This window comes from Carassius auratus, chromosome 25, assembly GCF_003368295.1.
Source record: "Carassius auratus strain Wakin chromosome 25, ASM336829v1, whole genome shotgun sequence".
In the NCBI taxonomy this organism is placed as follows: domain Eukaryota; kingdom Metazoa; phylum Chordata; class Actinopteri; order Cypriniformes; family Cyprinidae; genus Carassius; species Carassius auratus.
In genome coordinates, this window is record NC_039267.1 from 10,061,685 (window position 1) to 10,084,372 (window position 22,688).

The window sequence follows — 22,688 nt, forward strand, 5'->3', positions numbered from 1 at the left end:
TTCCTCCAATCAGATTCTAGGGCACGGTGGAGATATGGGCCAGTGATATGCTTTAGGTGCTTACCTGCTGAGATCAGTTTATGGTTTGCCTAAAAAAACGGCTGTGGTTTGTGTTTGTAAGGCAACAGCTTGCCCTTGATCAGCTGCATTGGCCTCTCGCTGCTTCAGAGCTAATCCTGCCTTCATCTCATTATTGGATCTGTGCTGTTTAGCTGCTCAGACCTAGCATAGCCATGGCATTGGTTTCGGAAAGCAACAAGTTAGGCACGGTTACCCTCAAAAGTCAAAGAATCACAGTAAACATGTTTCTTATGTGGCATTTGATGAACTAGAAATGCAAAGTACAGGTGCAGGGCATAGAGAGGCTAACAAAATTAGCATGTAGCATGAATTAGCTTTCTGGATGCTAGTTACTCTCACTGTCAGCTCTGAATAGCTAATTATACGAAACCCAAATCTTATCGATTTGGTATGAGAACGTGTTGTCTTTATGTTGTGCACTTATATCTGTGTATATTAATTCAAACTCTGGGTTTTGCTGTTTTTGAACCGGGGCAGCAACCACCCAGAACACCCTTGTAATCACACGGCAACCACTCAGAACACCTTAGCAACCCCTATAACAACACCCTAGCAACCACTCAGAACATTTGGACATCATGCTGAAAAGTTTTGCATGGACAAATAGGCTACCACTAATATTCACACTTTTCTTAAGGAAATTCACATATTTCATAATAGTGAAAAACAATATAGCGTTAGATGTGTTGTAATTTCAAAGGGAACCATAATGAATTGCACATTATTGTTATTGTTATTATTATCATTATTATTTTGTATTAAGAAGATCAAATTCTTCACATTACAGCCCTTAACCTGGTTAACAGCTCCCATTGTTTTTAAGTGTAGTCTTGTGAGTGGTAACACTGTCCTTCAAGATTTAATCCCGTTAGCCCAGTGCTGCCGCAATCCTAATCCACACAGATTGCTGAAGTCCACTCTGAATGGTCTCAATCCCCACGGAATGCCCAACCACTGCTAAACATTCAGGTAAAAAACTTGATTATAATAACTGCCTTCCTGTCTGGAATCCGTCTTTTAGCATGATTTAGCATGATGATGGTGCTCTTAAAGGAAGTAGTGATTTAGATCTGATGAGTGTTTTAGGATTAGCCAGTATATTAATCCTTTCTACCATAATTAAAATTACATTTCTGATTTTTTTTTCAAGTGGACTTACTTTAAATAGTTAAACACTATACAATAAGGTTTTAGCCTATGCTGTTTAGCATGGTAGGGTGGATTAGAGTAATGTGGGACATTTTTAACCATTTTGACTTGTGCATCATATTTTCAAATGAAGCCAAAAAGATACATCAAAATGTTATATGATTATGATACCCAAGATGTTCCCTATCTAAATCAGAAGACATTCAGAAATTGTAATTAAAGGGGAAATGGCACATATATTAGTGTTCCTTGTGCCAAATCATTTAAGAATTTGTGGATGTATAAATTCATCACAAATCTAATTTGATAACAATTTAGAACATTGTTTTATTTATAACTGATTTATATCATTAACATTAATTTAGTCTAAATCCTATGTCAATGTCATTTCAGTGAACTTTACAAGAGGTTCTTCCTGTTTGTTGATTTACTAGGCCACATTTCTGACATAATTTCCAGAAAGTCAAGTGATTTCAATTACTTGACACCCCTGCTTGAATTCAACACCAACCATGTTCACTTTAATTTTAAAGAAGAGATAAACGCACTGAAGCTTAAGTGTCCCACATTAGTCAGTGTCCCACATTACACTAATCCACCCTTAACATGATCGTACACCATTTCTTAATTCTACTCGTCCATTTCTGTTTCCTGTTTCATTAAAAAGTTTAGGGTCAGTACGATTTTTTGTATGTTTTTGAAATAGGTTTCACCAAAGCAGCATTTATTTGCGAAATATTACTACAATTCTAAAATTTTACAAAAAAAAAACATTACACCAGGCTTCAGTGTTATGTGATCTTTCAGAAATCATTAAAATTCTGATTTGGAAAATGTTTATTATTATGATAAATTTTCACCATTTTAGATGCTAACACAGATGATTAGTGTTTTGGTCCTCAGGGTGAACTTTCTTTGTGCATTTTGCTTTGTGCAAAACATTTATATGGACAGAGTGAAAGATCAAAGTGAATAAATGACTTTTGCTTGACTTCCTGAACACCCTTTCCATGCAACCGTTTGCTAATCGTTTGAATGGCTGCCATATACAGTAGGCCTGCCATACTGGGTCTTTCATAACATCACATTTTATGTAAGACAATTGGGTCCAAAATAATTTTAGAGCAAGCCTGTCGTGAGAACTAGTCTGCAGACCCACAAAAAAACACTTTTATTGTTCTCCATCAAGCTTATCAAACCTCTTGTGTTTGCTAAAGGATGTGGGAAATGTGACATCATTCTGTTTCTGAAACTGTATGTGGGGTTTCCCTGGAAAAGTGCCCTAATAGTTTGGATGAATAGAAGTTTCAGTGGGCTTTCCCAAGGATGCAATCCTCGTCTTGGAAGCAACTCCCTTTTAATATTGTTGAGTAAAGCAAATACACAAGAATTGGGTCCTGAAGAAGGGTTTTAAGTTAAGCTTGACAAGGATGAAACATGATTCACTTATTTCAAGGTTAAGACTGACTCCCTGTTGACTCAAACAATAGGAGTTTTAACAGAGTTTTCCCTTCCCTCAGGATGTTTAACTGGGTGGTGAAGGTCGTGCCACATCCTCCCGATACACAAGAGGATCTGAGGGAGGAAGCAATCACTGCGGTAAACCCACAAGCCCATTAACATGGACTCATAATGCACACCTCACAAATATCTGTGACTATTTAACAGTGCAAGTAATCTGATTGCCTCTAAATGGGGTCATGACATACATGTTTGTTTTAGTGTTTTACAAGCATGAATTCAAGATGTTTGTTGCCAAGTAATTTGTTGTTTGAAGCCCCTGGGCTAGTGGTTAACACACTTGATCTGACATAATGAGCCATGGTGCTCATGTGGATAATATAAGTTTGAATCTTGCTTGCAACATTTTCTAAACCCATTCCCTTTTCCACACCCCAGCTTCCCTTTCTATATTATATCTATGAAACTGTTAAAAAGGCCAATAATAAATTCAAAAACGAATCTGAATATTACTTGAATTCCTAGATATAAAAAATGATGCTCTCATATTATCGTCTTGCTGTTGCATTGATGTCCTCTCATATAATGAACCTCTAATTCTCTTAAATCTCTCTCTGAAGAATGGAAAAACATCGAATCGAGGTACATTTACAGCACTCGATCGTTTATTAGGTTTAATGTAATATATATTGTCTCACTTTATGTTTGGTGGCCTTACAATGTACTAAATATAATATAATATCTAAATATAATATACTAATGTACAATGAGCCTCTATCTCTTTTATTGTTATGCAGACAAGTTCAGTTCAGCCAAAACAGGCAGGGAGGAAGACCAGTCATCTCAAACCTCAAAGGACAGGTGAGTTTTGACCGATCTTTCCAGTAAAGTGCACAGAAGATATTCCCGGACTGTCTGGACATGAGACATGCTGAAATCTGTTTGTTTCAGTGTTCAGAGTGGTATGTTGAACTGGATCTCCAACGGTTTCGTAAGCGCACTGCCCCAACCTGCAGGGAGTCCTCTTCTTACGAGAGCCAACCCTGATGCTAAAGTACTGATTTCATGTCAGCTAAAGTAGTTTGATATTTAATACCATTTGGTATTGCATATTAATGTGCACTTAAACCAAAATAACATCAATATATAATTCTATTTTTTATTTTGCAGTCACTTCAGGATGAAGGTTCTATGGACAGGTAAGGCTATGAATATTCAATCATTGTGCATGAAGTGTGTTTGACAGCATGGAGGCTGTACAGTGAGCCCTCTCTGTCTGCCAGGGCTGGAGTCATTGGCTGGATCTCACAAGGAATTGGAAAGGTGGTCCCGCAGCCCGATGAGAAATACATACAGGACCAGACTCTAGAATCTGAAGTCACAGAGGTTAGAAAACTATTTGCAAGACTTTATTTTTATCAGAATAGTAGAAATAACAAAAAAAAAAAAGTGTGAAAATGATCTAAACCATAAAATATATGATTAAAAGATTATATATAATACATTTGACAATAATATTTATTATTTTTAAAATATATATATTTTTGAATAGTTTAAGCTAAAATTTGTATTTATATTTTAGAAAACAATTAAATACATTAATCGTAATATTATTAATTTGGAAACAATACCTATCTGATGTATATCTAAAAAAGAGTAAACTTCTGAGACCATGTATGCCTATTATTATTCTAATAAATAAGAATTAAATAAATAATTAAGTAAATAGTTAATAAATATTCACTTTGTATGGTACATTTTAACTTTGAAAATGAATATTTTTTCTGCTTTCCTTTACACTTTCTGTTTTCATTTGCTTTTACTATTTACTTAAGGTAAGTTTTAATGATTCATATTTATTATATTTAATAAAGATTACATTAGGAATGTAAACAAAATCATAAAATGCATTTATTATTCATTTAAACACATTTCTTTTTTAATAATATATCACTATCATTTGTCCACCTGTCTGAAACTCGTTATCATTAAATTAAGTAATTTATTAGAATTGTAAACAGTGACTTCATATGGTACATTGTAAAAAAAAATGTTGAATTATTGCAAATCACAACGAATAGTTTTCTGCTGTTTCATTAGTTTTGTTCTTTCTTTTTCTGTTTACTTCAGGTTTATGAGACAAAGGAACTTCCAGGTGTGTATCAGTCAGTCTTTTAAGAAAAACAGTTGAACTAATAAACTGTATGGGTTTAGTACTAAAGCTTCATACATTTCCTGTGTATCTCCTACATCAGATCAGGAGCCTTTGGCACATATACCAGTAGTAGAGCTGGTGTCAGAAGACGAGTCGGAGGTGGAACCAGCTGCTCAGTTCCCTCCTAAGTGAGTGTCATTCTGTGAAGCACACGGGATGAAAGTTGACATTGTTAGATATAAATTTGGTGCCTTACGTTTACTGAAGGTGGTTGCTTAAGCAAGCATCTTTATTGCTATTATCCAAACTCTAGAAAGTTAAAGTTAAAATTGACCAACCCCAAGGCCATCCAAGACATAGATGAATTGCTTATTTTAATGTATGAACAGTGTAATGACCTGGATAAAGAGCGGCTTCCAGAACGCTATACCGCAACATGTGACCAGACCCCCAAATTCCAGTTCTTCCACCCCGAGGTCATCACAGTGCTCAAACAAAGGTATTTTTAGCTACATTTATAGCTATAAAACAGCTATATTTTGAAAGATTGTAATTGTTTAGCTTCATATTTGGTTCAGTTTATTCACCTCCTCCAGAGTCGATAACCAGCGTGACGGAGATCGAGTCAAAAACATCCCCCAGGTGAGTCACGGCAAATTGGATTCTCTCTTTTGAAGTAAGCAATTGCTTACTGGAAAATTGGCATAGATGTTCACTTCACGTCCCTCTTGTTTTCAGTATGGTAGGCTGGATTGTTCAGGGTCTTGGTCTTTCAATGCCACAAGCGGTGCTTAAAAACAAAGAAGGATGTCTGGTAAGTGAGGTGTAAAGCTTTGACATTATTAGCTCAGATGTTTAATAGATGTTTCTCGATACTGACTCCCTTTCTTTCCACCAGGAGGCCGGGAAGATTGTGCAAAATGGTGAGTAAGATGTTCCTCTTTCAACACAGTTTTTTAATGACGAACTGGGTTTGTTTCCTGGAAACTCAAGCTTGGTTTCAGTCGAATATGAAAACACAAAGATCACTGCATGGCTAACATGACCCACTCTGTGAGACATCAAAATACAATTAGAAAAACCTCAGGGTGAGCGGTTCTGTTGCAGTGTAGGACAAACTCATAACTCAGTCCATCTTCTCCTTCTGTTACAGGGGAGAGGACACTGAGAACCCTGTAAACACAAGGAGAGAGAGCGCAACAGCATTACACAGTCACAGATAAATGGACAGTGGAGACAGAAGAACAGTGACTTTGTAGCTTTCTTGAATGAACAGGCAGCTATGAAAATCTACTGAATGTAATGCCTGACTTTCTCTGTACTGTATAACAAATATATTTTTAATAACCTTTACGTTTAACTTACTGTATAACTAGCCAAAAACACACACACATATACATAAACATATATATATTAACTTAAAGTTAGACTCTCAGTACTGTATGAATAGCTGGCGTCTCTCAGATGGGTGTTTGTTGCTGCAGTGATCTTTACAAACTGACATTTAGTTTGGCTTGACTGTACTTGTCTTAAAACATTTATGATCCTCGTGAGATGTAATTATCATTCATTTTGCTGCAAGTTTCCCTAATACTGTATGTGTTAAAAATGTACTCAAATGAAAAGAGTAGAAAAAACACATTATGTACTGCCTTGACATAATTGTGGCTGCTCTTCAGGCTGCTTTTAAGACATGTACATTACAAGTTTAGGGTCCTTAAGATTTTTTTTTAAAGTGTTTTTTGAAGAAATAGGTCATGTTCGCTGAAGCTTGATCAGAAATATAGAAATATTGTGAAAACTTGTTATAGTTTAAATAACTGAATTCCCTTTTTTTATATTTTTTAAGATGTTGTTAATTAATGTTACTTAAAGTTTCAGCATCTTTATTCCAGTCTTCAGTGTGACATCAGAAATCATGTTGTTTTTCTGCTCAAGAAACAGTTATTATTATCAGTTTTTAAAACTGCTTAATGTTTTTGTGAAAACCATGATAAATGTTTTTTTTTTCTGGATTCTTTAATGAATAGGAGGTTCAAAAGAACAGCATTTATTTGAAATATAAATGTTTTGTAACATTATCAATGTTTTTCCTGTCACTTTTGATCAATTTAATGCAACCTTGCTTAATAAAAGAATTAATTTCTTAAAAGTTTTACTGGCCCCAAACTTTGAACAGTAGTGTAAACATTGTATTTTTTATTTTGTTGGCATTGAATCTGTATTTATTTAATGTATATTAATATTTTATATTCTTAATGTAATATTGCAATTAATGCATTTCATTAATAAAGGAAATTAATAATTGCACTCCTGTGTAAAGGGATTCAGTCTCTATTGGCATAATAATAATAATAAAAATACCTTGGAAAAACACATGCAGATAACTTTGCTCTCAACCATAGAATTTTTTTTAAATATATCCTTTTATAATGGGCCTTTATTTAATCTTACAGATGTTTTCTATTTCCTAAGCAATCAAATGTCAATGTGTCCTGATGTTTGAAATATTAAAAGTAAAGGAATTATTAAAGTGAAATAAATTGAAATTGTACATTATTGAACTGGATAACTGTTCTGTTCAAAAATACCTCATCACATTAAGTTTAAAACACGTCTTTTTTTTGGGGGGGGGGGGGGTGGTCTAATGTGAGGTTTTAAAACGGTCCACAAGCATGGCTGTGTCTCCAGCAGGCAGTGCTCGGTCAGCTCCTGCAGACCTTGTTCTTCAGGAGATTGACTCTGAAGATGAGGCTCAAGAAGAAACATGTTCAGCAACAAACTCACTGCCAAATTCACAACCTCAGTCCCAACCACAAACACCTTGGTCACCGGAACAATCTCTTCCACTGAGTGTCACCACACCTTCACAAGCACACATAGAACTGGAGGACGCAGAGACCCAAACTGCACGATGGACACCCTTGATCGAGAACATCAGGAGAGAGGCAGAGGACACCGCCATATTAATTATGGAGGAACGGTAATACAATTTTCTCTTGCTGGAAACACAGTGATTCACTCTCAGGCCATCCAAGATGTACAAGAGTTTATTTCTTAATCAGAACAGATTTGATGACATTTTGCATTGTCACTTGCTCACCAATGGATCCTCTGCAGTGAATGGGTGCCGTCATAATGAGTCCAAACAGCTGATTGAAACATCACAATAATCCACAAACCATCAATTAATGCCTTGTGTAACAAAAAGGTAAAGGTTTTTAAGAAACAAATCCATCATCAAGGGCCTTTTCAGTCATGGCCTAATTGATAGAGAGTCGGACTTGTAACCTGAAGGTTGTGGGTTCGAGTCTCAGTTCCCATAATTCATTTCACCCACTCGCCTTCAGCTAAAATACTAGTCCTCTTTCCATAAAATTGCTTTCACCTGTATAATCGTCACCTCTTCTGAATCAAGGGCAAAATATGCTCGAATCAACCACTATTTACAAACGGAAACAGTCCAAAGCACTTTGGAAATTTTTATGAAGGATTTTGATACAAGACCCCAACAAGGGATGGACTTTTTCACTGAAAGCATTATTATGGATTATGGACTCTGGCTAGAAACGAAAGTAAAAGTTAAAATGTCTTGATGGATTTGTTTCTGAAAAATACACAGCTTTTCACTTCACAAGACTTTAATTGATGGACTGGAGTCGTGTGGATTACTTGTGGATTATTGTGATGTTTGTCTCAGCTGTTTGAACTCTCATTCTGACGGCACCCATTTGATGCAGATGATCCACTGGTGAGCAAGTGATAATGGTCAATTTTTCCAAACCTGTTCCCATGAAGAAACAAACTCATTCATTTATTTTTGGGTCAACTATTACTGTAAGAGTGAAAAACAAGCCTTAATTGTAATTATTCAGCTTTCAGATGATGTGCAAATTTTACTTGTCCAAATGAAGTTCTTAGCAATGCATATAACTAATCAAAAATTAAGTTTAAATATATTTATGGAAGGAAATTTACTAAATATGTTTATGGAACATGATTTTTACTTAATATCCTAATGATTTTTGGCATTAAAAAAAATCTATAATTTTGAACCATAAAATGTTTTTTTGGCTATTGCAACAGTTACGCCTGGTGCTGTGGTCCAGGGTCACATTTGTGGTGCTGTTCTCTGGTACAGGTGGATACAGGAGCGTCTGGTGATGGCTCGAATGGCAGAAGAGGTGGCACGGCAGACAGCAGAGATGGCTGTCAGGGAGTTGGCACAGGCCCGGTTTGGTATTCAAACCATTGCAGAAGAGCCAGAAGACGTTGATCAAGAGTAATTCATGCACACCAACAAAAAAAAATCAATCAAACTAACCCCTCTTTGTTTGTATGATAAATGTGTATCCTTGATATGCATACATACAGACAGAAATATGTTGAAACCCGTTTTTGCTTCTGAATATTTTGTGGAAATTGTAATTTGTTACCACTCAATGGTAAGGCAAGTAAGATTAAAAACTTATATAGTTTTATTCAAGTCACAAAATATTTCCAATAAGTGCTTTCTTTTGCACTTTCTATTAATCAAAGACTCCTGAAAATAAGTATCATGTTTTCCATAAAAATATTAAGCACCACAACTGTTGGTTTTTCAGTGACCAATTCTTGAAATTTCACATTTTGTCCCTTTAATATTAAATATTTGCTAACATGCTTGATATGCATAGTCTACTAAAACATTAATAACATAATTTTTTTCTGTGTCACAGATTACAAGTGCTGCACGAAGAGGAAAGTGATATAGAAGTCATACGAAATCAAATTGCAGAGTAAGACATACGTTTTTATTATTATTATTTTTATAATAAATTCTATCAACCTGTTCTCATGCTTTCCTGGTAGTGAACATGTTTTATTTGTAATGTATCTGTATTTGTAGGGTAAATCATTGTTTTATAACAATATGGCGACAAATGATTACAGTACACGCATTTCCGGTGCACTGCTTAATATTTCAATATTATGTTGTGTCCTGGCAACCGCATGGCATCCCATAGAGGCTCGCGGTGCTATGGTTACTAATCGCGCCTCTGGTGCTTGTTTTCTGCCTCGTCTCTGTGAAGCATGGCGCAGATTCCTCACTTCTAAAAGAAACATTTATATCGTTCTAGTTAATCGCGTCAACATCATATAAAACTTCCATCACGTTAATTTATAAACAAACGGCACAGAAATGGATGGATACGGACACTGCGTTACCTGATGCTCTCAAACACCGCGTCTGATTTCAGAGTAAGTTCATTATAATAACACGACGGTAACGCGTATAACGTATAGTTTATCATATTTTGGAAATGTTTAAAATTAACCAAAACAGGCACGCGTCTGTTGTTGCTCCATCATGCGAAAATTGTGCTTATGTGAGTTTATTTACAGCTGACACAGCTTACCCATGTGATTAGCTTGTTGTTTATATAAAGGCTGCTGTCTGCGTCATGCCTTGTGTATACACAGGTGTCAAGTACCTTCAGTTAAGGAGTTTCTTCCTGAAGGACAAGAGGCAGAGGCTGTAGACACTTCGTTCACAGTTCAAACCCCTGTGGAGGAGTTCAAGTCCTCTTCACCTCTACTGGAGGAACCAGGGCCTGAATCTGAACCTGAGCCAGAGCCTGAGGAGCTTCAAGAGAAGGAGGAGCCCAGGGACTCCGGTGAAGAAGAAGAAGAAGAAGAACCTGAGCCGATCACTCAGCAACCTCAGTCCATCACCAGCACCTCTGTCTCAAGAACTGATTCACAGGTAATTCATGTACAGCATACTGTCCAACTAACTTACCTAAACTCTGACAAGTTCTTCATGTTAGTGCTCCGGCTTTAACTCTCTTGCATTGTTTTACTTTTGGGACTTTCGCAGATATGTATTTATCTTTGTGTATGTACACCTAGTATGCTACATAAAACTCAGAAGTTAGATTGAATACAGGACACTATGCTCATAAGCACAGTACTGCAGTGATCATAATTGTTCTTGATATTAGAGATTGCAGATTTTTGCCTCTCTGTGTTACAGTGAAATAAATGTATATTATTATTATTTTACTTTATGTAGGTGGAGAGTACAGCTCCTGAAGAGGAAAGCAGTGGTGAGTGTTCATCTTATTAGTCATTCAGAGTAGATCATGTAACCACACTGATGCTAACATGATAAAAAGCCACAGAATTAAATCACAACTGATGTTATTTATTACTCAGGTGCAAATTATTCAAACAGTGGCCCATTTAAGACAAACCTTTATTTATTATTGCCATTGTATTGTAGTTCACATTAATTATGGGCATGTTGTGCTCATTTTTGACAACCAGAAAGTGTAATGTAAACCAGTATGTTTTCCAGCACAAGTGTTTATGAAATAATTGCTGTCTCCTGCAGTATCCTGTTTAATTGTAAATACAGTACTTATCATTTTCAGCTATTATTATTTGTGAAAATATATGTGCAATAGTATTATTAGAATAGGTTTAAAAATAAATATTAAATACTGAATGGGGAAAAAAAGTATAAAGTGATAAGTGATAAGGGTAAAGTGATAAAGTGATTATTATCAGAATGTTCATATGGTGTTCCATAAGTGAACAACACAACGATATCTTCACAATACAACGTAAACAAGCCAAAACACAATTAAATTAGTCCTGTGCATTGTGTTGTGTCGTTTTCGCTTTGTTGTGCATTACTGGGCCACCATATGTTCTATAAGACAGAGTATTAATATTGTACACATTTCATGTAATATTCAATATTTTTGACTATGTGTTACTGTCCCCACAGTCCCCTCCAGATGTGATGTGCTGAAGAGATGTTTCATGCGTGTACCATATGCGCCACAGGCCCTTGACAACTTCAACCAGTTCCTGAAAGACATTGACGTCACTTTGCCCAAAGTGCCTTCCATGCCCAATCTGCCCCCTGCTCTCTCTCAAATCACCCAACAGCTGCCGTCACTCCCTCCTCAACTGGCACAGCTACCGCAGCAAATTTCCCAGCGATTCTCCAAAATCACCCCACAGTTCCCAAACCAGACGCTTTTTAGTGCTCCTCATTTTCCCAGCTTCCCCGTGCAGTTATCCAGCCTCCCACACCAGCTGTCCAACATTCCGCAACAAATTTCAAACCTCCCGCAAAAGGTATCCAGCCTTTCACAAAGACTGACCAGCCGTCCACGGTTTTCCATCCTTCCACAAAAGGTCTCCAACATTCCGCAACAACTCTCCAGCATTCCAAAAAAAATATCCGACATTCCACAAAAGATAACCAGCATTCCACAGAAGATATCCAACATTCCACAGTGTGCCCAGCAGTGCTACTCTAACATTCAGAGCCGTCTCAACAAACTTAAACCGGAGCAGGATGCCCAAGGAGCAACCGCAGAAGAGTAGGGATCTGGAGTTGGACCGTCTCGTCCACCAGTCCCCACTGCATTCCCCCCGTACCCCTTCACCCTCTTCCCCAAGCTCCGTCCTAGACTTACCCAATGTACCCTCTTACCCCCGTCTGCCACCCATCACCCCTTCCAGGCAGTTGTCAGGTGTCTACAACCCTGCCTTCCACATTGAGGATGACCCCACCTCTGCTAGACCCTCAGGTGATCCACGCTTTCAGCTTTTTTGTTAGTTAGTTAGTTAGTTTTTTGTTAGTTGACTAGTCTGTGCTATGCTTTTCTTATGCCTTGCTGCCAAATGTGACTTAGAAAAAAGTTAGGTTGTGGGTGCCTGTAGTGACCAAAGTGACCTCTTTATGTTCCAACCATTGACCTCATTCCCTAAGGTCCATTTCACCTCAAGGTAAGTCTTGAAGAGGGTACTGTTGAAGGTGTCAGTGTCCAGGTTTCTTGCATGTTTCTTTATCGAGTATCGTCTAATCTCCAGTGAGCTCCAGACTGAGTGTGCACCCGGCCGTGAATGTCGAAGATGTTGACTCAGACCGAGGGAAAGGAGGAAGACGATCTCGCCCCATACCACCAATAATAAACCCACAGGACCCTAACCTCAAAACCCTCACCGTCCCTGGTGCCCGTAAAGCCAATCGGACCAGGTAAATCTGTCTTGTCTGATTAATTATTGGATGTAGAAAAGTGTGCTTACATTAGCAATATTTCACAGGCATTATTTTTTTGTCAGTGTAGCAATGTATGCAGCACTGCTCACACAGAAGTCACTTTCAAATCAAGAATTAATGTGGTGAATTCATGTGAACAACTTGAACCCTCATTTGAAATTCCAGATCACATGGATTTCTTTCAAAATGGTTGAATGGTATATGTGACCAAAAATATATAAATATAAAGACAATTGCACTGCACTTGTCCTGTGATATCATGAGGCCCAAACTATACTTCATATTTCACAGAAACTTCCACTTTCCCACTTTCTGAGGGAAACTCTGAAAGCCATGTGTGCTGTTCATATCCAATCAGTGTTATTGCCCTCATAAATATGCAAATCATAATGTTAATCCAGGGTTTTCAAATGTAAAATGAGAAAATCTGGAAACCTAACTACTCAGGATTAATAATAACATTGAATTAACAAGTTCAACTGTACAAAATACACAAATATTGATATACATTTTATGTTTTGTTTCTTTTCTGTTCTGTTGTCTGTGCACACACAATCACTTACGCACATATATACATGTCACTGGATGCAAACAGTGTATGCAGAGACAGAAAACAACAGACAATTTGGACCAAGATGTAAGATGTTTTAAATAAATCTCTCAGAACAATCCAATCCATATTCTCGTCTTCATTTTGTGCATTTGTGTGCCTATTATTAAGTATGTGAAGACTTTCCCATTACCGTACTTACCATGTCAGAGTTTTTATTTTTCAATGCATTTATTTTAACTTGTCTTATTTTTGTAATTAGTCCTGCAGAGCCCCATTATACATACTCATGTTGTCTTCTTACAGCAAAAGACTTTACTCACAAGATGATGAGGAAGAAGAGGAGTTAGAAACTGCAGTCCGGGCCTGGCCAAGCCAGAGTAGCATCTCAAGTGCAGATGATGGGTAACAAATACATACTCTTTTAAAATGTGAAATTGACATGAATGCATGAAAATGTTGCTGGAAATGTGGCGCAAAACACATTGCATATATAGGTTAGTTGGAAATTATGTTGATGATCTTTAATGTGCTTTGGGAAACCCAGGAACAATATATATATATATATATTGGATTGTCTTGGTGACTTTTTTTTAATGCAGTATTTATCTTCGGTCTTCAGGCTAAATCAGCGGCCATCCTCTTCAGCCAGCCAAACTAGTACTGTAGTAAATGAGAGGTTACAGGAGCTGGTCAAGCTGTTCAAAGAGAGAACCGAGCGAGTCAAAGAGAAGCTGATTGATCCAGATAACTCGGATGATGAAACACCACCTGCCTGTGAGTTAAACCCAGAATATGACACTAAGTGGGCATTTATTATAAAGAATCTCAGGAGATAGATCCTAGCAAAAATTCTTTTTTTTTTGTTGGGAAAAAATACATATAATGTGCATAATCAAGACAAAAAGTATTTGGACGCTGGTTTTCAAACATTATTTAATGAACATAGTTCCCAATTTTAGTTGGGGCTAGTTGTCTAAAAAAAATTGTTGAGAAATGCTTTATAATTTCTTTGCATTCAATTCATGCATTTTATGTGTGACTTAAAGGGATACTCCACCCCAAAGTGAAAATGTTGTCATTAATCACTTACCCCCAAGTTCCAAACCTGTAAAAGCTTCGTTCGTCTTTGGAAAACAATTTAAGAGATTTTGGATGAAAACCAGGAGGCTTGTGACTCAGAAATAACACTGGTCAAGGTCCAGAAAAGTATAAAAAGCATCGTCAGAATAGTCCATCTGCCATCAGTGGTTTAACCGTAACATTATGAAGCAACGAGAATACTTTTTGTACGTGAATAAAACAAAAATAATGACTTTATTCAACAGTTCGTCTCCTCTCTGTCTCTCTGCATCACCGTAGCACCATTTGAGAGAATATCTACTGAACGCAAAATGCTTTCGCCATGCTGTGTCAGCTGCGCTGCATGGATGCGCTGTTTTCATTCTAATCAAAGTGTAAATAGACGTAGAAAACGTATCCTTGTGTTGCGGCTGACACAGAATAGTGTACGAATTTTGTGTTCAGCAGAAGTTCTCCAAAATTGGCGCTACAGTGATGCAGAGTGATAGAGAGGAGACTAGTTGTTTGATTTTTCTCATTTAAAATAAACAAATTTCTATTTTCTTCGTGTACAAAAAATATTAATGACAACATTTTCATTTTGGGGTGGAATAACCCTTTAAGTGTACACATCCTTAAGAGGGCTATTACAGTTTCAAAGTGTATGTACCAAATAATATGGTCTTTTATGAACAGCCCCAGCTAAGCAAGCTCCAGCTCCTCCTCCTCCTCCTCCTGAACCTCCAGCAGAGCAGAAATCAGAGCAGGAGGTACCCGAGGCCTCTGACGAGAAAGAAGAGGAGAAAACAAAGGTCCTGTGCTGTAAAGTGAAACCTCAGTCTAAGATTGGTCGGCTTCTGCAGTACCGTTTTCCATCCAGCATCGACCCCTTCACCAGTGAGCGCTCCTCCCGTCTCTTGCACTCCTCTCTTCTCTTTGTAATCCTGAAGACTACAACTGTGTAATTTTAGCTGTCTTGGCATTCCATACTTGCACATGAATCCAATCAGTTACTGATTTTCCATCAGTTTTTGTGTTCTCACACCCTTTTCTTCCTACGCTTCACATTCCTCTCTCATTTTTAAACTTAAGCCTTTGGTAACTAAGCATCAGGTTTATAAATGATAAAATAAAATAAAGAAATTGCGCTTTTGTATAAAGTGATGCATTTGGTGCACATTGGTGATTTAATGTAATTTCTGTTTATATTTTTATTATATTGCTAAAACATTTAAATACATTTCAATTCAAACCTCGCAACTCTTAAAATTAGTTTTATGCATTTTTTTGTGGTGCACCACAATATTTGTTTTGCATAAACCATTTGAGTAATCTTCCACTGCTCTGTATTCTCTGCAGATCTGATCTACGTACTATGGCTGTTTTGCGTGTCTTTGGCGTTTAACTGGAACGCATGGATGATTCCTGTACGTTGGGCATTTCCATATCAAACACCAGAAAACATCCATGTTTGGCTGTTGATTGACTACTTATGTGATTCCATTTACATACTGGACATCCTGGCCTTTCAACCCAGACTACAGTTTGTGCGTCATGGAGACCTTGTGGTAAATATAGACAAAGACAAGCAAAATATTAGAATCAAATTCATGTTTTCTCACGCTGTGTTTTGAAAAATATGTTTTCAGACCGGCAAGAAAGAGATGAGAGATAATTACATCAAAGCTGTGCGATTCAAGGTAGTGAGACATTTACGCTCTTTATCGTTTCATTAAATACAAATTTGGACTTTTTCAGACTGATTAAATTTGATGCTGTGAGGTACTGGACACATTCTGTAGTCTGAGGATGTCATTTCCTGTGTTGCAGCTGGATGTGGTCAGTCTACTTCCTCTGGAGCTCCTTTACTTCAAAACAGGGATTAATCCACTTCTTCGATTACCCAGGATTATGAAGGCAAGCTGCTACTCTGACCGTCTAACTGGACTTTAGAAAGATAAGTCCACGATGAACTTAGCTAATTCTTTAATGTGTCCTTCCTTTGTGCAGTTCATGTCTTTCTTTGAGTTCAACAAGCGTCTGGAAGCTATACTGACCAACGCTTACGTTTACAGGTTAGCTGTTAACTTCTATAAACCTTTCGATTGAAATCTTTTAAAGATTTTATTTGGAGAATTTATGCCCGTTCGTATCTCTCATTTCATTTATCAGAGTTATTCGAACCACCACCTACTTGCTGTATGCCGTCCACTGCAATGCATGTCTGTACTACTGGGGCTCTTCATATCAAGGTCTGGGTTTCTCAGATTGGACCTATGATGGGACAGGCAATAGGTAAGTTAATCAGTTCTGTTTTTAGCTTTCGTTTACATCCAGTCCATTTGATCTATTTTTTTTATGATTGGCTGAAATTGATGCATCAACACTTTTCAGTTATTTTCGCTGCTACTACTTTGCTGTGAAGACTTTGCTGACCATTGGTGGTCTGCCAGGACCCACAACACTTTTTGAGATTGTGTTTCAGCTCATCAATTACTTTATTGGAGTGTTTGTGTTCTCCATCATGATTGGTCAGGTAAGGCCATTCTCACTGTTTGAAAGGCATCATCTGATTGGTCTTCAAGAGTGTTTAATATCATTGATCGAGGCTTGCATTGTGTCAGATGAGAGACGTTGTTGGTGCAGCGACTGCGGCTCAGACAAACTATCGTGCCTGTGTGGATAACACGGTGAAGTACATGGCCTCCTACCGCATCCCTAAAGATGTGCAGAACAGAGTGAAAACCTGGTACAGCTACACGTGGCAGTCCCAAGGCATGCTGGGTAAGACCACAAGAGAAACATCAACTCCAAAATACATTACAGGCATTCATCTATAATGGACAGTTGATTGCTTTATATAGAAATAGACATTTTGTGGTTTTATGCAGATGAACAAGAGCTATTAGATCAACTACCTGACAAGATGAGGCTGGATATAGCAGTGGACGTCAGCTACAACATTATAAGTAAAGTGCCACTATTCCAGGCAAGTGCTTAAACGTATTCTGCATAAATTTGAATAAATACAGTAAAATTTGAATTAATATTTATAAAAAATAAACATATTTACATATATAATTGAATATAAAATCTTGAAATGTTGACAAATTGAATTTAAATTTAATTGTGCAAACTATTTGCCTCAGTTGGTGTTAAAATGTGTGTATATATATATATACAGTATATATGTGCATAAATAAACATTTTACATTCTACTTTTAAAACACTAAAGTACATGACCTTGTTATTTTCAATTGTAAGTGCCTTAGGTTACTTGCATTTTATTAAAAAAATTAGGTAAATCTTTAACCTGCTGTATTCCTTATCTGCATCTCTTTTTCCCTGCATCATTGTGCTTTTCTCAGGGCTGTGATAGACAGATGATCTTTGACATGCTGAAGAGGCTCAGATCAGTAGTGTACCTTCCAGGAGACTATGTCTGCAAGAAGGCAAGGAACATAAAGAAGATGTTTAACCTGCATAACAGACAGATTTACTGAAAAAAAAAATCTATTTACTATAGCAGTAAAGGTAGAGATACATTAATGTTTTTATTACAGGATGAAGTGGGTCGTGAGATGTACATTATAAAGGCAGGGGAAGTCCAGGTAGTTGGTGGTCCCGATGGAAAGACAGTGTTTGTGACCCTGAAAGCAGGAGCTGTGTTTGGAGAGGTCAGGTAAGGGCTGCAGTATCTAGTTTTGTCAGTGCCTCATTGTCAAATGTACTCTTAGTTCATGTCTTCTTCTCCAATAAAGCTTGCTTGCTGTGGGTGGAGTAAACCGGCGGACAGCTAATGTTGTGGCGCGTGGTTTTGCTAACCTCCTCATCTTGACCAAAAGGGACCTGAATGAGATCCTGGTGCACTATCCAGAGTCCCAGAAACTACTGCGCAAGAAAGCCAGGTGAGTGCAACCACTGGAAGGAAAATAATGAGCCATAAGGATTTCCCAAGTTTTACTTTGACCAGTCTACTAGTATTTCACCAGGCAATATTCCAGCCCTAGCTTCTGTTCAAATAATCTGTGACTTGCTGTTTGCCCGGAAGGAAAATGGTGATGAAGGATAAAAAGCCTGCTGAAAAGAAAGAGGAAGAAAAGGAGCTCATTCCGATTATTCCTCCTCGAGCCGAGACGCCTAAACTGTTAAAAGCTGCGCTGGAGATGACAGAGAAAACAGGAATGAAAGGAACATGGTCCAAACTTAAGGACAGGAGCAACAGATCAAGTGTCTCCTTGCAGGTACATACCTTGAATTTGACCTAACTAAATTAATTTAAATGTAATTAATATAAAAATTTATAGAAAAAAATATTATATATCTATATAAAATATTCATTATTTTCCCTGAAAATAATTACACACCTCAGAACGTACGTCAGCCGATCAGATTCAAGCATTCATAAGCCCTGTAGTATAAATAAATGTTATTTATAGTTGTAAAAAAAAATTGTAAATGTATATTTATCTATCAAACATATTTCTTTCACTACTTTCTTACGTAGCACTCCATCTCTTCCTCTGCGGCGCCCAACTCTCCAGTCCATGAAGTGCACTCAGATCAAGACGCAGATACTCTGTCTCAGATATCAGACAGTTCAATGCAAATTCCCACGACCCCCACCAGCGCTGGAGACAGGAATGCATTTACTGAAGAGGGCCCAGCAGAGGAGGAAATAGAAAAGAAGTAATCAGGTGGCAAATAATGCAGCTATGAAATAACCCAGACAGCTGAGAAATCATTTGCAGGACTCTGTTGTGCTCCAGTGTTTTGCTTCTGAAATGGGTCATGAGGTCAGGTACGGTCAGTGAACTCAGGAATGCACATTTCGTTCTCATTCAGAATCTAAATTAATGATATACAGTAATAAGCAGAATATAACTTCTCATACATCAATAAGCATATCAGGTAACACTTTAGAATAAGGTTCCATTAGTTAATGTTAGTTCATGTATTAATTAACATGAACAAACAATTAAAAATACATTTATTACTGTATTTATTCATCTTCGTTAATGTTAGTTAATGAAAATACAGTTATTCATTGTTAGTTCATGGTAATTCACAATGCATTAACTAATGTTAACAAGCACAACTTTTGATTTAAATAATGCATTAGTAAATGTTGAAATGAACATGAACTAAGACTTATAAATGCTGTAGAAGGATTGTTCTTGCTTAGTTCATGTTAACGAAAGTAGTTGACTAACATTAACTAATGGAACCTTATTCTAAAGAGTTACCGCATATCATTCTAGCATAACCTATGAGGTCTTTTAGCTTTGGTCATATGTTAGTTACTGTAGTGAATTATAGAAATAGTCAACTAATAAGATTATTTCAAACTTGATAAATAACATGATGTATGTGCTTACATCTGTTCACCTCCCTGATGAAGAGCTATTGCATTAAAACAGACCTGAAATCTTGTTTGCTTCTGCTATCCAAGTGCCTAAATAAACATAGAACTTTGTTAAGTACTGTACACACCCTCAGTGCTCATTGCTATATGAGCTCATATATACATGTCTTTTAGCATTATGTAGCATTTCGTCTCAGTTTTACAAAGTATATCCCAGTGTCCTAACAGTTCACTTAAAAATGCAATGCATTTAAGCTGTGTGGCCTGTTTGAAACACTCTACAGTACGTATAAAATTAAGATGTCACATTAATATGATATGCACAATAATATGTAACATTTTTTGTAGTTTGGAATTATTGTTATACTTTCAGGTCTATTAATTTCTCTGTGCAACATCTGTCTACTGAAGATAATAGTATCAGTGTTGAAATACAAGTGATTTTATTCCTCATTTCTTGATATCCAGATGTAGGAGTTAAAGTTGTTGCTGCCATGAACTAAAATCAAATAGTTAAAAGCTTTTCAGAAGCAAGAACAGATGGGCAGAAGGTTTGAAAATGAAAATCGCCTTTTTAATATAAACTGTCTCTGATGACTTTAATTATGTGTTCTTGTTTTTATAGCTTCCTTGATATATAATTGTGCGTCAAACACTGGAACGTTAGTCATGCTTGTTGAAAAATAACATGTAAAATGGAATATATACTTTTATATATTCCATTATATAGCAGCTAGACATTATGTACAAGCTTTATTTATGAGTATTATTTACTTGTGTAAATGTTGATTGCTGGTTGATTGCTATATTGCTGTTTCAGAATGTTTAGAATGTGTTTAGTACATACTGAGCAGCTAAAATGTTTTATGGCCTGAGTGATTCAGTTGTAAATAATTCAAATAACTGTAAATAATAATCTCTAGGTCAGTGCTGAGTGATTTGAAATTGTGTCAGAATTAAAGTAAATGATTGTATGACTATCTGTTTATTCTTCTTCGATGCTCCACTGTACAATGCTTTTCTGTTCTTTCAAAATATAAAAAAAAAGTATTATTGCAGAGTAAGAATTCTTACACAGAAACATACACAGGATATACAGTGTACTATTGTTACAATAACAGTAGCATCAAAACAATACAATTCTAAATCATCACATTTTGTTACAAACTCTTAGACAATTAATATCTGAAGTAATTAGCTTCAGTAATCTTTATCTCCATGCACTGGTTACCGGTTTCGGGTTGCATCAAGTTCAAGACACTGATTTTTGCTCTAGAACAACCACACGCTCAGCCCCCGCACTGTTTGAACCGATTTAGACCTTTTCGTAAATGAATCAAGCAGACAGGTTCTTTGAACAGGTTAAATCGACGGATTGAAAAAAATTTACTCTGATCTGCTGTTCATTCATCATCACGCTCTTTGTACATCAAAATGTCGAAGATGCATGCAGAAATTGTGGATGATTTTGTGATTATGTGATGTGGCATTGGAGTGAACTGGGTTAGGGGTGCAAGAAATGGCATCAAAATGCAGACTTTTTGTGTGCTGTTTGTCACAATGTTATCTATTGCCCAGTGGTGCTTCTGTGTGACCACAATTTCTGCAGAGACTGTATTGAGCAGTACTGGCATGTCAGTGTCTCAAGACAGTGTTCAGAATGCAGACAAATATCTGCCGACACTCCTTCTTTTAACTTGGCTCTAGGAAACTTAAGTCAAGCATTCCTGCTTCACAAACAGAATTTAGAGGAGCAGTGTGAAGTTCACCAGGTGAAATGGACACTGGTGTGTTGTGATGATGAGCAGTATTCTGTGAAAGTTGTTGACAATCTGAAGAGCACAGAAATCACACATATCGTCAAGGGCACTGAGGAACATAAGGTACCTTGTAGATGTTTAACATTTTAATGTTAAGTCAACTTTTGAATATTGAATGTTCTAATAAGTCAAATGTCTTAATTTTAGGGAGTTCTGTGATCAGAACTTGATTTCTTGAAGGAGATCATGGAGCTCATGCAGCAAACAGATTTTGAGAGTGATTTATTGGCACTTAAGATGAATGTAAGAAGTTTTACAAATTATTTACAAATGCTAAAAGGTGCAACCAAGTAACTTTTTACATAGTCACAAAACTTTTAAACCTAAACATGTTAAGGGTACAATACAAATTACTTTAATGATGACATTTTTTTTAAATCACAATGATGAATACGTTTTTAATTTTTAAAATGTAAGGATGAACCCTCCACCCCAATCCTAAACATAACCATCACTGTGGCATAAGCTGATCATAAGAATATGTACAGATGAGATTGCACAATTTCAAACAATTAAAAAATAAAGGGGTCATATGATGCTTTTTTAAAGATCATTATTTTGAGTATTTGGTTTAACAGAATATGTTGACATGCTTTAATTTTCAAATACTGTACATTATTGTAGGTCCTCTATGCCCCGCCTCTCTCAAACAGGTTTTCTACAAAGTCCCTCCTTCTGACAAGCACAGTCTGCTCTGATTGGTCAACTGACCCAGTGCATTGTGATTGGCCGAACACCGCAAGCACTGTCGGAAATGTAACGCCCCTTTACATAACCGCGAGCTTCATCTTTCAAAATAAATGTAAATACAGTTAATAATGCCCGTAGTTTTACCATCAGTTCAAGCCTGAAGGTTGCCGTAGAGTCTGTCCAAAGAAGAGGAACCAACGGCTTGCCCAGTGGAATCTGGTGTATCGGGCATGACGGGGAAGTACTTAGTGTCACAGATCCTCTGGAGTCTGCACGGATTTGCGAAACCTACA

At 36.9% G+C, this 22,688-nt stretch overlaps 1 protein-coding gene across 1 annotated transcript; it reads left to right on the plus strand.

Moving 5' to 3' along the window:
• Nucleotides 1–696: 696 nt before the first annotated feature.
• LOC113043220 (cyclic nucleotide-gated cation channel beta-1-like) lies at nt 697–19,462 on the plus strand. Its single transcript, XM_026202456.1, is given in 38 exon segments — nt 697–1,050; nt 2,751–2,829; nt 3,312–3,333; nt 3,489–3,552; nt 3,643–3,745; nt 3,862–3,890; nt 3,975–4,077; nt 4,822–4,846; nt 4,947–5,034; nt 5,236–5,345; nt 5,425–5,488; nt 5,585–5,660; nt 5,745–5,769; nt 7,541–7,829; nt 8,988–9,128; nt 9,565–9,624; nt 10,310–10,592; nt 10,902–10,935; nt 11,622–12,220; nt 12,222–12,435; nt 12,719–12,884; nt 13,504–13,545; nt 13,765–13,863; nt 14,081–14,235; nt 15,217–15,417; nt 15,880–16,088; nt 16,170–16,220; nt 16,351–16,437; nt 16,531–16,595; nt 16,693–16,815; nt 16,915–17,056; nt 17,145–17,304; nt 17,412–17,509; nt 17,889–17,972; nt 18,084–18,202; nt 18,282–18,428; nt 18,572–18,764; nt 19,028–19,462. Coding segments are annotated over 37 exon segments (4,734 nt in total). The 5' UTR covers nt 697–1,050; nt 2,751; the 3' UTR covers nt 19,214–19,462.
• The last annotated feature ends 3,226 nt before the right edge of the window (nt 19,463–22,688 follow it).